Source organism: Bombus flavifrons, chromosome 9 (assembly GCF_040668555.2).
Source record: "Bombus flavifrons isolate JBK064 chromosome 9, iyBomFlav1_principal, whole genome shotgun sequence".
Lineage (NCBI taxonomy): Eukaryota > Metazoa > Arthropoda > Insecta > Hymenoptera > Apidae > Bombus > Bombus flavifrons.
This window is the reverse complement of record NC_138450.1, coordinates 10550819-10567779: the sequence shown is the minus strand read 5'-3', so window position 1 is coordinate 10567779 and position 16961 is coordinate 10550819. Positions and strand designations below refer to the sequence as shown.

The 16961-nt window shown below is 41.5% G+C and overlaps 2 protein-coding genes across 6 annotated transcripts in view; one reads left to right on the top strand and one right to left on the bottom strand.

The window, feature by feature from the left end:
- Positions 1–970: 970 nt before the first annotated feature.
- Positions 971–16961, bottom strand: part of DAAM (disheveled-associated activator of morphogenesis-like protein) — a 43477-nt gene continuing 27486 nt past the window's right edge. For 2 of the 5 annotated variants that reach the window (XM_069119531.1, XM_069119530.1), the window contains exons 2-12: positions 13312–13419; positions 6323–6631; positions 6009–6233; positions 5333–5930; positions 4977–5251; positions 4565–4897; positions 4003–4478; positions 3365–3801; positions 2948–3075; positions 2705–2875; positions 971–2620 (exon numbers count right to left, since the gene is read on the bottom strand). In XM_069119531.1, coding sequence (XP_068975632.1) covers positions 2354–2620; positions 2705–2875; positions 2948–3075; positions 3365–3801; positions 4003–4478; positions 4565–4897; positions 4977–5251; positions 5333–5930; positions 6009–6233; positions 6323–6631; positions 13312–13353 — 3261 coding nt within the window. In that variant the 5' untranslated portion in view covers positions 13354–13419 and the 3' untranslated portion in view covers positions 971–2353. Of the gene's footprint in view, positions 2621–2704; positions 2876–2947; positions 3076–3364; positions 3802–4002; positions 4479–4564; positions 4898–4976; positions 5252–5332; positions 5931–6008; positions 6234–6322; positions 6632–13311; positions 13420–13873; positions 14137–15226; positions 15362–16961 lie in introns of those variants that run through there. The other 3 variants (XM_069119529.1, XM_069119532.1, XM_069119528.1) reach the window with 3 other exon arrangements.
- Positions 15476–16961, top strand: part of LOC138183019 (organic solute transporter subunit alpha) — a 53220-nt gene continuing 51734 nt past the window's right edge. Inside the window, exon 1 of the mRNA XM_069119535.1 lies at positions 15476–15972. Within this exon, the coding sequence (XP_068975636.1) occupies positions 15875–15972 (98 nt within the window). The 5' untranslated portion in view covers positions 15476–15874. The remainder of the gene's footprint in view (positions 15973–16961) is intronic.

The window sequence follows — 16961 nt, the reverse complement described above, 5'->3', positions numbered from 1 at the left end:
ATCTAAATAAGTTACTAGAATAGTTACGATTTTGAGGTTTCAGTACTGGATATTCATTAAAGACGAGACAATAATTTCGTTCGAGTTATTTGAGAAAATATTCAAGCAACTTGCATGGAAATGAAAACAGTAAACTGCTTTCTGCTTTCGCTATATTAACGATGCAGCAAGACTTTGTTTCATTAAGGCCAACAATTACGTCTAATGATGCCCTTGGATTTTTCAGGGGACGCGTTGAACTGCACTCGATAATTCTCATTTAAAAAAACGAATTATGGGCTTCGATGTATTGTGAAATTTTTCTTCTGACGGTAATGGCACCCGATATAGAAAGTCCTTTGACGCGAAAAAATAATTAAAAGTTTATTAATTATCGCGCAGTTTGAATTTAGACAGGACGATATAAAAATAAGTCAGCGGCCTAAATTTTTAACGAATGCCCGAACATCGTTAATATGGTTAGGATTTAGTATTGAATTTTTTTTTATTTTATTTGCTTGGTTCTCTTTCTTTCGCTTTTCTTTTTTTTTTTCTTTGCCACATTTAACGTAGATTCTTCTATTCCAAGATTTGACAAGTGTTATTCGAAATAAAAATTCGTACTTCGTCACAAAAATCAGTTTCTAACTAACCGTACATAAAATAATAATTTACAGACGTCGTATAGATAATAACAATTCGTAGAAAACTATTTCCATATGCTTCATATTCGATAACATGACGACATCTATGGTACTGCAGGGAAATCGGTATTATGCTTGTCCTGCGGACATCGTATTGAAGTTCACTCTTTAGCCGTCGGTAATTTATCAGCAAACGGTATTATTTGAATCACGGAAGATTAATATCGAAAAAAGAAAAGAAAAAGACTGAAATATTTAACGAACGAAAATTGGAAGTTGTTTCAAATAAAAGAACCTTTATTTGCTCCCTGACCAATAAAAAAAAATTAAAATTAAAAAAGTGCTAGTGAAGATTTGAATTTCACGTTTATTCGGTATATTTTATATATATATATATATATTAATACATGTGACATTAAGGACGCAGTAATATATTATCGGGCTGCCGCCATCGACAAGAATAGGACATCGATACTGAATATTTACAAAAATACAAAAGCTTACAAAACATCGACTGCTATACAACGAACTCTTGTCTAATCGTTTCGCCTTCTCTGGTCTACACATCGAAAACTAACACGAATTCCATCAACGACTCGGCAATTATTAACGAGCTTCTAAATAATCTAATTAATGATTAGGTCCTTTTCTAAAATACAAAATCAGACTTGTAGGTTTCCCGAGGCTGAAATAGAGTTGCAAGTATGCAATGGCCCTCTCTGGTATGTTTCTCAGTATATAAAAAGAACACGCTGTTCTCAAAAAGCATCGAAAATTTCGGTAAGAATATTCGTCGACGTATGAAAATCGAAGTCTTTTCAAAATTGTAACAGGTCTATCGTTCTTAGGATCGCGTTGCGTTTTCTCTCTGTTCGTTACCTCTCCTTGGTCCGATCGCTACGATGTTCTTTCGTCGAAGTTTTGCAAATCACTGCCGTTAAACGCGGACTACCTTAATGAACAAACGCATAATGACTATATACAGAAAATTATCGCGTGATACCCTTGCCTGACTCGTAACACAAACGCTTTTTAACAATGTACAAACTTGCGTTCGCTCAGTTTTTCGATTTTGCAATTTTTATGCAATGTCGCTTAATTTTAATCGACGTATACGATGATAAAAACACAAAATTCTATTTGGTTATCATTATGTAAAAAAAGAGAAAGTATCGAAATTGAGTGCGCTAAAGCATCGTTAATCGTACGACGCTTTGGTCTTGTCAATTTAAAGATTGCGTTCTCACACGATTTCGTATTCCTGGATATTTCCTTGCCGTATTTCTAACGCGACATCGAACACAGTATCAGATATGTGCAGGAATAACTGCAAAAACGAAACATGAGATTCGATTGAGAATATAAGGTGTATACAATTTTCAGAATTTATGATCGAACAAACTTCACGAAACATAATGCACCAAACGAATTACGATCGGTGAATTAGGAAGACTTTAGAGATAATGAATTAAAGAGGAATTACATCCGAAGATAATACTACGTAATCGATGAAGGAATTTACGAAAAGTAAAAGTTTCGTAGTCTTCATTTTGTTATTCTATTTACACGTTTCGTACTTAACGTATCCGTTATTTCGATTCTCTCCTTTATTCCTACAGGGGAATTGATTTCCTTCAACGCAACATTCGTGTTTCCTTTCTATCACATATTGTTTAAATCGTAAAATGATTCGAACGACGTTAACGTCACTAGCAATTTCAGAAAAGATTTCAATGTCTTTCCCTGGAATCTTCTCTGTGCGCGCTGTGTCTTCGCGATTCTTGGCCGCTCGGAGTCACAGGTCTGCGCTTTGATCTTTTAAATTTCGCGATATCCTCTCCGAAAACGTCACCGGTTCGAAGAGCCGATATCAAATCATCGAATTCACCCTTATTGTCGTTCTGTCCATTGCTATTGGCTTCGTTCTTTTTGCTCAAGGAGATACTGTTCAATATTCCCTCGCGAGAATTCTTTCTTTCCATTGTCCTCTTCCGAAGCTAATATAAATTGTTTCAAAGAATAAGATTACTCAAGGATTAGCGCAGAAGAAATACAACGCGAGTATCTCGCATTTTACGTACCTCTTGTTCTTGCTTTGCTCTTCGTTCTTCTTCCTCTATCTTCTTCCTCATATTTTCCACGTCTTGTCTGGCTTCAGCTAACGCCTGTAGGAAGTTTTCAAAAATGCCAAAGAACTCGTCTGGCTGCACGCCTGCTGAATCTTCGCCAAACAGCCTCACTGCTCGGTCAAACTATTCGCAGAAATTTCAGTCAATGGGTGAAAGAAAACTTGGCAATTGTATATAACCAGTCTAGAAACTTACTCTGGTCTTCATATCTTGGAACAGATCCTCCGCTTCCGCTAACCTACATGTAGCCTGTGCCTGGAAATCTCTCATTGCTGGTAAGAACATGTCTCCTTGAAGTACTTGAGACTGACCACGGTGGAATTCTAACAAAAAGTCGATAAAATTAGAGCAATCGTAAAATATAACATTAGGTTGTCCGAGAAGTGTCTTTCTTTTACAGACGCGTCTTTTACAACGACGCATCTTTATACAAACATGAAACCTAATCTGTCGAACGTTGTGATCTTTATTTTGATAGAATAAAATCGGTCATACGTAATTCGATAAAATAATATAAAACGGGAAATGTTGTGCGTCCATTATTTTCTTATAAAACGAAAGAAACTTTTCGGACGATCTAATAGTATTAATCAAGGCAATCACGTAGCATACCTATTTCCCTTTGAACGTCCTGAAGACCATTTTTCAAATTAGCCACCTCTTTCTGCAGATCAGCCATGCTAACTCTAGCTGCGGTTCGAACATGAGGCATATCCTCCTCGATATCCAACACCTCTCTAAACCTAGACTCAAGGATTTGAACCAAATAGTGCAGCAAAGTCGTGCCTTTGGAGCAAGAAGACTTGGTATCGACTAGACGATTCAAGGAAGCTAAGCGGAAACCGCAGGCATTCCCGCGAGCATTTCCGCGATTTACGTAATTCCCTAGAGCTAAGACCAATTCCAGGAGCTTTCTAAGTCGCCGGGACCTGGCCACCTGTCGACTAGCTTCGAGCACCGCACGCATTCTCGGTGTCAATTCCGCAATGCTGGCAGCGAATTTCTTTTTGTAGTGAAGAGATCGTAATCTTTGCTCGTAATGCGGCACTCTGAAACGTGGATATCAGGAAATATCTTTTTAGAATGTCATCGAGTATTATCTGATCAAGTTTTATACCAGCGCAACGTATATACGATACTCCGTTTGTTTCGTTTGTCATAAATATTCGATTAAACGTTTGGTATGCATCGACAAAAACGTTATTTCTGGAAAAGAAAAGATCAACGATAGCAGGTATAGATCTACGTACTTGGATATTTGGTATAAGAAACAATCGGCCCTGTTCTGAAGCTCTTTCTGATGTATGTCTAAGAGAGCAGCTTCTTCAGACGATGGGATATACTTCAATAGTTGTTCAACCATGTCTATGTGCAGAATATTCTGTTGGTCCATAGAGAGGATGGTTCTAGTGATCTCGTTGTCGGACATTTTCAACTTGGACAACAAAATCGTGCAGTTCTGAGCTCTCCTCGAATCAATCACTGACATGGTCTTCTTGTTCTTCCCTAGGGTTCGCAGATCTTCGATCGAACCCTCCGCGGACACTCCGTTCTTTTGATAAGCGCAAAAGATTTTATCGATCGATTCTAGATCCATGACGTTATATAACTTCGTGTCATCGAGTTCCGACCATATAGTGCCTTGCAACTTTTGCTCCGGTATCTTCGACCAATTAAAGGACTTCAAGGGATTGCTCGGTTGAGGAACATTCTTGATTATCTCCACCTGGATACGTTTAATTCTTTTCATTATTCAATGTACTGCGGTAACTGAGAAAGCTGGCAATTGTTAAAGATCAAAGGTTATCCTACCTTCATCGGAGGAGGAGCTGCGGGCATTAGGCAAGGAGGTGGTGGAGGTGCCAAGGGTGGAGGCGGGGGCGGGGGTGGCATTGGTTTGGCTTCAACCTTCTCAAGAACCTCGTCCTCGACGATTTTAATCGTCGCTTTCGCATCGTCCGGTAAGCTTCCGGAAGCTACCAATTGTTCCAGCCTCTTCCTCTCCGATTTCTCGTTGTTTATCTGTCGAGATAGCGTCTCGACGTTGTCTTGCAATTCCGAAATCCTCTGCTTCGTCTCTATATGCATCGACGTCTCCTTCTCGAGGCGTTCTTTCACCCTTGCCAAGCTGGCCTCTATATCTTCCTAGAAAGGTAGGTCAGGTCACGGATGAGAACAAGAGCGGACAACGATCTCAATTTGGCAAGACAAGACGATAAATTACTTTCTCTTGTGTTCTTAGATCTAACTCTTGTTCCTTCTTGGCTAGTCTACTCGACATGTCGGAATTTTCTCGCTCCAACTCCTCTGCCTTCTTCCTGGCCGCCACGAGTTCTTCTTCCTTTGCGAGCAAATGAACAATTTCCTTCACGTTGATCTCAATCGGCGCAACGTCGGGATTCCTTGTGACACCTGTATCATTTCCTTCTGACTGGAGAACGATTTGTTGCACGATCCGATCGAACAGTAGCCAGTGTTGAGGATGGGAGCCATAATCGACTGGAAGTAATAGAGAAATAACAGATAAACATCTTCCTTTTCAAGCGAGTAGTACGAGAAAGTGAAAAGAAGATATCTTACGAGGTAATAGAAGACAGTGTTCCAAAAGACTCAACAAATGAGGATACGCAGCGGTATGACTGAGCTTCCTCCTCAATAAATCGAACATCGCCGTAGCGCTCTTCGTGTCCACGTGTTCCTTTTCGAACTTCCTCGCCAACTCCTTCTCGTCTTCGTTTCTCACCATTTCAAAGAAATCCAAATGCCTATCTAACGTCTCATTTTCATATTTTCTAAGCTTTTCGATAATCGGTTGAATACCGAGCATCAATAATTCGTATCTTAGGTGTAACCTAAACTCCAAAGTCACTTGACCTGGTCCATAATTCAACACCGCGTTAATGAACGACATGATCGCCGTCTTCAGAGACAGATTGTCTTTGTAGATACCGAAGTTCTTGTCCAAATCGTTTATAATACTTTGGAAACGTGTTCGTTCGGAATGATACTGCTGGAAATGTAGCATAGCTTCCAAGACTTTTCGATGACCACCTGGAACCAGGCAGACAGCACCCAGAATTTCGAGAACGGATATCTTCGTCTTGATGTTTTCAGTCGCCAGCGACTGGGATATCGTATTGATGGCAGTAGGGTGCGCCAGTACGTGTGCTCTTCCATTCTGCAAAGACGATTAGAATTTTGATAGAACTTGTTGCTTAAAAGTGTTCAGTGATCAATTATTACAACCTAATCTTACCGAATTGTTCATCAACGCCTTCAAACACCCTATCACACTTGTATGAAGGTTGCTGTTAGCTGCCTCCGCGTCCATAGTTCCAAGAACTTGTAACAGAGCATTCAATCCATCGAGTTCTATAAACCTGAGGACGAAACTATGCGGCTGCGTCCTCAAAGCGGTCTTTAGGGCTTCGGTTTGTCGCATCTGATTCGAAACTTCTTCGCCCTCTTCGGGAAAAGGACTCTGAAATTAATAAGTTCTTCATTAACACAAATATTAATTCATTAGTTATCTAGGAAATGTGCACAGATGAAAAATCGCGAAATAATTACACTAGCTATCGTCTTCAGTCTGTTGATATAATCCTCGGGATCCCCGCTCAGATCTGTAGTTCTGAGTCCACCATTCTCAAGCGTGCCGTTACCTTTCCTGGAGCAATATATCTGCCACTTTTTGTTCGCCGGAAGTGCCAGAACCGCCTGTCGGTTGGCCTGGGTCAGGTCCAGCTCGTCGACCAATTCGAGGAACATCTTGTTCAGTTCTTCCTCGGCAGGCATCGGCAGGGTGGGCGTCATTGCTTGAAGCGTGAGCGTACCCGTGTGCTCCACAACGCAATACGTGATTTCCGGTGGCTCGTCATCCTGTATATAGAAGAAACATAGCCATATTTTCAGTCAGCTGTTACAACCGCTGCTTTCATAGATAATCATTTGGTTTCCCTGCAGGCTTGTTTTTGCAGGATACGAGAGGCAAGATGATGAAGATGAAGATGATGATGATGATGATGATGATGAAAGGAGCAATAAGACGGGGAAGCAATTGTTACTTCGTTGCCGCTCAACGCGGAAGGATTTCATGGAGACGTTATTTTAATAATCGCACAGGAAATGCTAAAAATTGAGAAAAATGTCACGGAATTGGGTTCGACCTGTTTCGTTTAAACATCGCCAGATATTTTTGACTTTCCGTGAAAACCGATTGGGAACGAAGACGATCGAGGGTATGTAACCAGGTCTTGACCTTATTGAAGACGAGCCTCGGCATTAAATCGCGGAGTTGGCTGCTCGTCGAGATGCCGCTGTGAACCAACTTTACATGTGTACAGTGTGCGTGACCGTCGATCAAACACGAGACGCCTTTTATATCGAACTTGTATCAAATATTTTGCATAAAAAATATTGTCATGAACTTCGATACGCATTAATGGTATGCTATATTTATCAAATTATTACGATGTTCGAGTTATACTTTGGTCCAGTTCAACCTGTATTTGCGATCCTCGAAGGACCATTAACTTCGTGCACTGTACCATTCTCGTGCCTCTCTCGCTTGGCTCGAGCAGTCAGAACCAGAGGCAGCAAAGGTCAGGGGACCGGCTCAGGCACTGGATTCCTAAGGTACTTTCACACGTGACTAGGAAATTACCTATATTCACGTACCAGGCCGTCGATTTATTCTTCGCAAACATCATGCTACGACCGAGAATATGCGTGCCATTTAAAATATTTATCGTTCGCTGAGCAACTTCGTGCAAGCTTATGGTTCACGTGATGTATTTTTCACATATTCGTTGTGTTTGACCGTTATCACGAAGCGATAGGGAAAACTGTGTTAAGACAATAGCCAGTGCGAGAAACTAAGAATATTAGCAGTGTTAACAGTCTGTTGACAAGAGCATCATCAAACTATTTGCACCATAGTTTACATAGTCAATTCCGCATTGCTGTGGAAATGCAAAGATTTATCGTGTAGATAGCAGAAATAATTACTCGGTTTTTATTCTAAGAGCAATTTTCTCAATATAACAATCGAAATTTTCTCAATCCGCTCCCAACCAATTTCCCGATGGTCCAACGCTCAACTTCTTCAAAAGTCGCTTGCAACACCCAGCATCCCTCAATTCGTTTCAGGTTAACGCTCGCGGCGCGTTCACGCGCGATACTAGCACGTGAACGCGAAATAAGAGGAGACGCCATAAAGCGTGACACGCGACCGCCTGCCGGCACGCACACGTGAGTTTCAGCGTAAAAAGGCGAAGGAGGTCAGCCAGTTCGGAGCTGGATTCGTCGAGTTTACGCGACAGACTCCCTCCAACGGCCACCTTCCTCGTAGGACGAAAGTCTATCCACCGTGACGAATGCGTCGAGTAAATAACATGGATAGATTCCTCGGCGAAAAATCGAGATGGTAATGTATCGCTTGGCTAGGGTTTCTCCGCTTTGAGCAACGCGGTTCATACGGTGTTCACACGTAAGTAGATTTATCGTTTGAGAACTGCTGAGAAAACACGCGGTAACCTGTGACAAACTTCGTTAAACTCCTTCGTATCACAAATTTTATTGTTACTAACAAAACGATTTTCTTTACGAACTTCTTTAAACTTAATTTTCAAATTGGAAGACATATATCGTAAATCATGGTTTGCTATAAAACCTTTATCAACTACGTTGTCTTTGGTCAAACAGAAGATAGGTTTAAAGAATGTGATGTGTCACGATTACGAACGACACTCTGGGTGAAGGATCTCGGTCGATCGCTGGAAAGTCCGACATCAACGCGAATCCCAGTGTCGATCACCACCCTGCTCGTAAACGACCACGTGTTCAACGTCCGCACGTAATAAACTTTGTTATTGCACTATGTTGAGAAGATGATTATAAAATATAACCCGACGTTGTACGGAACGCAAACGACCGCTGAATGCAGTTCCGCGTCCTACCTTCTCATAAGCATATTTTTCCTCCGGCATCTCTCTGTTGTAGCTTGATAACAGGCGTAATCCGAGGCACGATCTTGGAAGCAACGTTATAACTGTATAAAGTGACCCGATTTAGCGCAACCACGTATTCATCGGCTGCACGCGATGTGATTTATAATCGGTCGGCTTGAAACGAAAGCGAAATATTATACGCGCTCGTGTCACGAACTCGTCTCGATGATAACTTCCTTGCAATTTCCAGGGATCTAACCTTAGATGAACCTTGCAATGTAACTCACCACCTAAGCACGTCGAACCAATTGATTCGAATTTACTGGCATTGCACTTGGCAAGGAAATCTATAGATTTTGTTTTTGTTTCACTGTACGGGTTGCCTTCCGGTGGAAAGGGAACACGTAAAAGTACCTCTCGCGCAGATCGTTTCAGGTTTAAGGACACCCACGCCCGCGTGGGCGAGTAGGTTGTCAACGTAACACGGAAATTAAGCGCAATGAGATTTGCAGATATGGCATACTGTCTACTCTTTATAGGTCTCGTAGCATGATCACGTGCTAATACTTGTTGAAAACTAGTTTCATCGTCGATAGATACTTTTTGTAACACACGATAGCCCAGGAAAAAATTACTCGTTGTGGTCGGAGAGGAGAATAAAATCAATATACGGTGCGGATTAGTTTGCAAATGCTGTAGGTTTTTAAAAAAAAGATTCAGAATCGTTCGAACAATCGTGATGTAATTTCGAAAGATCGCGAAAGAAAGTCATTACGCCCGTATTCTATTCTGCATCTTGAAGAAATTGCAGAAGCTTCGAAGCAAATGGAACAGATGGGCGATGGGAAACAACGTCGGCAATCGAGTTGCTCTCTGCGGATAGCACATACGCTTCTTCGGAAGCGTCGAGTTCGCAATAAACCGATGAGGTTGAAGTGGCTCGGAAGCCTGGCAAGAAATCCCCTGGGACGTGATCGCGTCAAACCCGCCGGCATTAGCATAATTTTTTCCGTTTCTCGCCGCGAATAGATCTTCAAGCGATTCTACGAACTGAATTTCTTGTCAAATGATGCTTATACGTCGCGGAACAGACGATACTCTCTCGTTCGAGTCTACTCTACAGCCTCGAAGTTCGCACGAGAAATGCCGATCTAAACATCGTGGTCGTGCGGTTGCTTACAAAGGTAATTTAAGCGTCGTAAAACCGAAAAATGTGGTCGAATTCTTCAAAACGTTACAGAAGAGTAGAAAATTGTCTAGAAACGAATCAAAAACTTGTAGCATCTGAAACAGAGAAAATGACTTGGGTAGCCTACCATTTTGCAGACGTGGAAGGAACGAAGATACCATAGATACGAAAGAATTTTAAGAAACATTTTCCCGATGCGTTTACGTTCGCCTTCGTCGCGCGTCATCCACTGCATATAACTTTAGAGGCAATCAGAAGTAGACGACTTGAACGGTAAGAAGAATGAGCGATAAAATTGTTAGTACGATCGACGAATAGCGAAGAATCCGAGACGTCAAAATGAACAACGTTGAGACATGCAAATCGAGCAGCAGGCATGCGAGTCCAATGTTCCCCTAAGAAAAAGCCCAGTGAGGAGCGCGTTTTCATCGTTTCTTACGCTTCCGTTAGCACCGCGGTAAGCGTATATATATGTAATAAATTCCAGTATCGTCGATAATTGAAAGCGTCGCCGCGAAACACGTAAAGAACGCTGTGTTCCACCAGTCACACGCGATACCGATCGTTTGTAGACTTTCCAACGCGCCGCTTGCTACCTTCTATGGCGCATTCCATCGGATCTCTCGTTCGACAGATCTGCCGCTTGAAAAAACGACTACAGAACCTTCGAGGATGCTGGAAATACGATTATGTTCACCGTAGAGTATCAGACCCCTTTTCCTCTCTGGACACGCCCTGTAGTACTACGGAACCGCTGAACAGGGTTGATCGGCATAATGGAATCTACGGGTCATAGGATTCCCTCAAGGACGACTGGATGGGAATCGCGATGGATTCCTCCTGGAAGTGGACACACGTTTCTTTTTTTTTTTTTTACTCGATTCCAAGGAACAACGATGTTATGGTCGTTCGTGAAATACGAAAGAAGTGTTCTCGAATGTGGATCTATGGATATGGAAGAATCGTCGAAAAACAAGAATACCATATACTTTCTGAGCTATTAACTTTGAGCCAAGTTTCCTCCTTGCTTTCTACAGTATGAGCATTTATGAACCGAAGAACCAGTGCCTTGAATAAGACGTCCATTATTAAATTAAAACATGAACTATGAATGAGTTCGTCATTTGTCGACGATATCTGCTATCGAGTTATCGATCCTACTTATCGCAATTGTGATATTTGAAAAATCTCTCGCTGGTATTTAATATAGGAATATAAGATGAAAAAGACGCGGATTGTTTCACAAGATTGAGGTCGATGCGTTTCTCTTTATTATAATGATTTGGGTCCTGCGTTTAATCAATTGGCCATCGTCGCTGTCGCTCTTGCGTTTAAAGTTAATTACGTTGACCGTTGTACCGTGTCAAAGAGGCGAAATAAATGCATGAGAAAGTTCACTATCTTCGACTACAGCTTCGGTCGTCACGTCTTTCTATCGCCCAAAAAAGTTACGTGTCAATTTTGTCAAGACATTCCAAGAAGATGAAGGAATAAAAAGAATTTAATAGTTTTACTTTAAAAAAAACGTAGAGACGTAAAGTTTAGTAGTGCAGCAATAAACAATATTGACAATATATTTCGTATTGCAATCTTTTCTTCTATCTTCCTTTCTATTCTTATCCTTCTACTCTATTCTAATCTATTCTTTCCTTTCTACTTTAGTTTGGAATATACCTCTTAACTATAAAGCATCATCACCGCGCGATCTTCTTGTCACAAGAAGAAACCACTTTTTAATCGATCAAAGTGCATTCGAAAGTGGTCATCTTCAAGCTTCATCGATTCTCAAAAGGAAGTTGAATTTCCTTTATCGAGGGGGACATCTGTACCGTCACGGGTCACGCAGTCAAAGACCCAGGATGTCTGGATAATTTGTATGAAGAAGATGCACCGGTTCGTGACAATGCGATCTCTCGTTCAAAGTATTTTGAACAGACATTGCACATATTTTTCGTCGTTGATTCGCGCCCACCTTGCGATGACCACTGAATTATTTATCACTTAACGGAGACAGGGAAATGTATAGTTTTGATTTCACATGGAAGCATTGGTGTCAGGATTTATTGAAAATCCTTCTTGTCAGAATTACAACGTCATTTGTCGTTGCAGCTCATACAGAATAGCAAAAATTGTCAACGACAGAATAAAAGCAACATCTTTCGTTTATGATCGTTCATTCCTACATAACAATAAGAATTATACGAATTTATGTTGCATCACAACGTAATGAGATTCGTCGATCTGAACATAATAGAACATCTCGCGCGTTGAACGCATCGAGTAACGCAGGGAATCGTTTCAGCATCTAATTTTTAGCAGCACTTCCGGCGGCTTTCCGGTTCAGAAGAGATCGTGACCGATTTATAACTCATTTATATGCCATAATTGCATGCTCGTCCAGAATGCAAAGAAGAAGCATCGAACTTTGCTAATGATCCAATCTTCAACACTTTCGATTCCGATACCGATTCGCCTTTCTCCTTCGACCAATTCCTAAGTTTCGTATCAAAATTATAGCTTAGATTCGCGTATGCGATTAATCCGATTATATGCTTATCGCGATTTAAAATTTCTTTAGACGGTGTCACGAGCTGTTTACGGAACGAAGAAAGTAACCGGTCTCTCCTCGACCAAATAGAAATCCCAGTGAAATTATACGGACACGGTCGAGAACGTTCCCTTTCGGGATCAAAAAGTCTGGGAATCTCGACGACTCGAACACGCGCTGGCAACGCACACGTGTTGCTTTTGCATTGCAGATGTCATCCGAGAATGTTTTGCATTTATGGGTGTGTGCCTGGCACGATGATTTAATACGGCATCATCTCTCTGCTCGTACGGGAATGCGACCGATCCAAACGAGTCATCTTGACGCGACGAAGCATCGTTTCGACTCTTCGGAAAAGCGCCGTCTCTACGTGTATTTTGTTCTCGTTCAAACTATTCTACCTTGACTTACGCAACTACTTCCTAATGACAATCTGCTTCGTAGAAGTTCAGGTAATCAGTTCTCGTTTGCTAGTTACCGATTCGAGCGAATAGAATGCGGAACCGCATTTGCGGTAGGCACGAAATCGATTCTCGCCCGCCGCGATCCACTAATTGTTCTCGTTCAAGCGTTTCGTTATGCTTCTATTTTCCAATTGTTTTTATTTGCAAATATTTGCGCCGTAATAATAGTACCGTTTGCAGAATGGTTAAGTAGGATTAACGAAAGATTCGTTACGCTTATAAATTGGAGAAAAGTTCTTATCGTACGCGTTTCGCCGAGAAAATATGAAACGAAACACATATAATTTTTGTTCGGCCAGCCGATAGACAGCTCATCGGCAAACTCGGACAAATTATAGGGTAACTCATAATTACTGTAAAGACTTGTTTGGTTGGATGGAGTTTCTAATTGTAGCAACTCTCGTTCTTACCTGAAGGCAACCGCAGAAAGACTTTTTCACCCGTGATGGCATCGTCTGGCAGCGACCCACGAATTCCTTCAAGGGCTGTGGACTCTTCACTGGACAGCTCGGAATCCTCTGCAAGTCAGAAAACGTCCCAATCACTTAATCGATTCGCCGATAAAATGTCACGATACTAAATTTTCCAATCGATATTCGGACAAAGAAGTTTCCTAAAAGATCGGACTTACGAGCTTTAGGAATCGCGTTTCGTCGTAAAGACGCGTCTGTCTAAAACGAAAAACATTGCCTTTCACTCGCTTTTGTCCAATATGAATTCCTACGGTACCAAACGTTATAAAAAGAACAGGTAGGGCAACTTGTTACGGAACCCGAACGTAATGCAGCTCTTGTATGACAGCGTCGTAACGATGCGATGATTGGTTTGTCATTCGTGTTACGCAAAAATTCATTCTATTCCTCATCGTAATTACGACATTTCTTTCAAATTCTAAAATTACCTAACACAGTCACAGATTTATGCTATGCACCGGTAATTAATCCAACATAAAATCACTTCACGAACACCTACTGAAAAGAATCTCGAGGTCCAACCGTCCTGTCCGGGTTCCGGGCAGGGCTCAATTTCCTCGTGTTGGTTAGTGGACGACATGCGGCTGATTCGATGATAACACTTTTATTTCTCCAACGAAGGATAGGAAGGCCGAAGGCGACGACACGGTACTGATCGTAATGGAGAGCGCAATTACTCGCGAATTTCACTTTTGCACGTTCAAAGTATGGGCGCATCAGAGCGCCGGCGAGACTGCCTCTTGGCTGATGAGCCGAAGAGTCTCGAGCCGACAACGAGGTCGAGTCAACGAAGTCCCTCTTATCGTACCGTCGAATTTCTTATCGCCACGCACGGAAAAATAAAGAACGCCGGCAATTTTTGCTAGTGGGTTATCGTGCAGGTATATATGAATATGTTTGCGGTCTCCTTCGTCAAAAAGAATTGATAAACGACCATTGTACAGAAGCAAAAATAATGTCTGGAATTCTCCGATAGAAAGTGTGCCTGTGATGTACCTTTGTAAAATTTGGAACAGTAACCTAGTGAAAGATAAGAAGCGACAACTGATTATTGACTTTTACCCGATGACTGATCGTTTTCAGCAAATGGTACAACCTTATCTCACGTCTGTTATCACGTGCTATGCCAACTGCGCGTCCCAGCAAAATGTGCCCAGACGTTGGGAAAACATCAACGGAGAAACTCGAGACGCCGAGTTGCTCGAAATTAATTATTCAGTCTCTTTTCACTCTTACTTTATTGCGTATCGATAATCTAAAAAAATGTAGCTTCTATAGTCGCAGCTACTTTTCACACTGTCGTGGAAATTTATGGCTGTGCCCACTATCCTCGTTATTGTATTTTCACGATATCATTCAACGACGAATACGAACATCTACACCTTAATACCTTTCTCTTGGAAAGCATAAACTCCGGTTAGGCTCGACGATCCAGCTAGGTTTTCTCAATTAATTCAGCAGGTCTGCGTGTGACGCATAGACGTTACCATGTAGCCGAGGACAGCATCGTTCCCTTTATTTCATGGAACAGCTGTTGCCCGAGGTAATTGTAACCTTCTATGAGCCGTTAGCTGGAGCCTCGTGTAACGAGAATGTTGTACACACATAACCGTCGTTCGCGAGTATGCGGCTACTCACGATGGTCGAGTATCGTGGCAACGTTTCGTGACGTGCAACATTATCTGCTTTGCGAAATTCATCTTCCCTCGAGCGGAACCCTTTGTGGAAATCCTATGTCACCGATGGACTCGATTCTTCCGTCATAGAAATCGCTTTCGTTTCGCGTCGTAGTTCGCGTTTCTATCGGAATGCGGGTCGATCGAAGAAATGGAAAAAATATCGACGGACTAACCTGCTAACTGCTCCGTTTGAGGAAGACTTACTGGCACGGATATGTAATACGTATGTAATGGGAATTCTTCGATAACTGATAGTTTGCCGAAGACAATATTTACGATACATACTTTCGTGAACAGACTCAGCAAGGCTACACGATTTAATCTACGCCTAAATCGTTTCCTCGTAAGACACCGAGACACGCCAGCCTGTCACGGGTTACAGATTCGCAACTGTAAATACAAATAGATCAGTGGTTCTCAAATTGCGACACGATTGTGCAGCATTAACTATTGCACGATTCAGAAATGTAAATTATATTTGATTTGACAGAATAACTCAATCATGTACAAATATCAGAGTAGACATTCGATCTAAACGAAGTGAAATCCAAGAACGGATTGTTGGAAGAATATATCGAAGATGAGACCCAATTTGTTTACATAATCGCGTCAGTGGTGCAATGAGTTTTGCAATCGCAATTTCTGAAGGAAATCATGCTCGAATAGTCGATTGAACGAAAGAAAATCGTGAAATGAATGACGAACGGTCATGTAATCGATGGCATTTGAAAGGCGCCGATTAATTCTGCGCTTCATTAATCGTCCGGATACGAGAAATGTCGTTGAGTGGGCCATAGAAGCGGACAGATTTTCACCGTAGTATGGATCGCATCCTGGATAAAAGGTGCCTCGAAAGCGCGGGTTCCGTCAATGGTCGTTTCGGCCCGCATAAAATGAGGCCTCTGCGTGCGGAGCACAGGTAAACTTTCGAGTTTCGTCTCGCGTGAATCGATGCATGGGACACGTGGTAATCATCGCCTCTTCGATTCGAAGAAACGAGGGCAATCATGGAATCCATGACTTTGTTATTACAACTATTACCATTAACTGGTAGTGGGAAATCTTGGTAGTGCCGTGGTGAGTTTACGTTAAAAATAAAGAATATTTACATTGATAAATTAAATATACAGGGATATTCGAGAAATGGGGTCAATTTGTAGATTTTACTCAAGCGAACGCAGAGACGACTGAACGAAAAGTTAAAAGGTTTAATTAAATATACTTCTTAAGCAAAACGACGCAAGCGATAGAGCCGATCTTCTATCTTATTTCGTTAAATAAAGGAGCAGCTATATGAATGTGATAGCTGAGTTTCATTGGAGAAAAAGGCGTCGTATAAGAATACAACGCTCATTGAACCGTTCAACTTTTTCTTTGGTTTTCTAGATTCAGCGTGGATAATCTAATATCTAAAAATTCGAAGCCTAACCTATTTAAATTGATCGAACGATGTACAGTTATGAACAATGGCGAGAAATGTATGTCAGCCAGATTGAAAATTGGATTCGCGCACGAAATGTCTAACAGTTGACTGGAAACAGAGTTTCCACGGCCATTTTCTCTTCTTCTCCCTCGTTCCTTTGATCGTTGCCAAAAATATACACGGCTTCTGGGAAGTAGATTCCATCTAGCGGAGGAACACGTTGGAATTCAAAAAACTCGTACAAGAATTTTCGTGCAAATGAATGAAATCGAACACTAGAGCCATTTGGACTTTGTCGTCTCTTACGAAAATAGAATGCGTGACGCTGGGAATTTATTTCATTTCGATATCATTTATAATATTGTATCGATAAAGCGGTATCGATTAATTGGGAACGTGTTATCAAACAGTTATCTCGCGATTACGTCGCTTCAACCGAAATTTATACGTTCCACCGTGAATTCCAATGCTGATTTAAGAGCTTA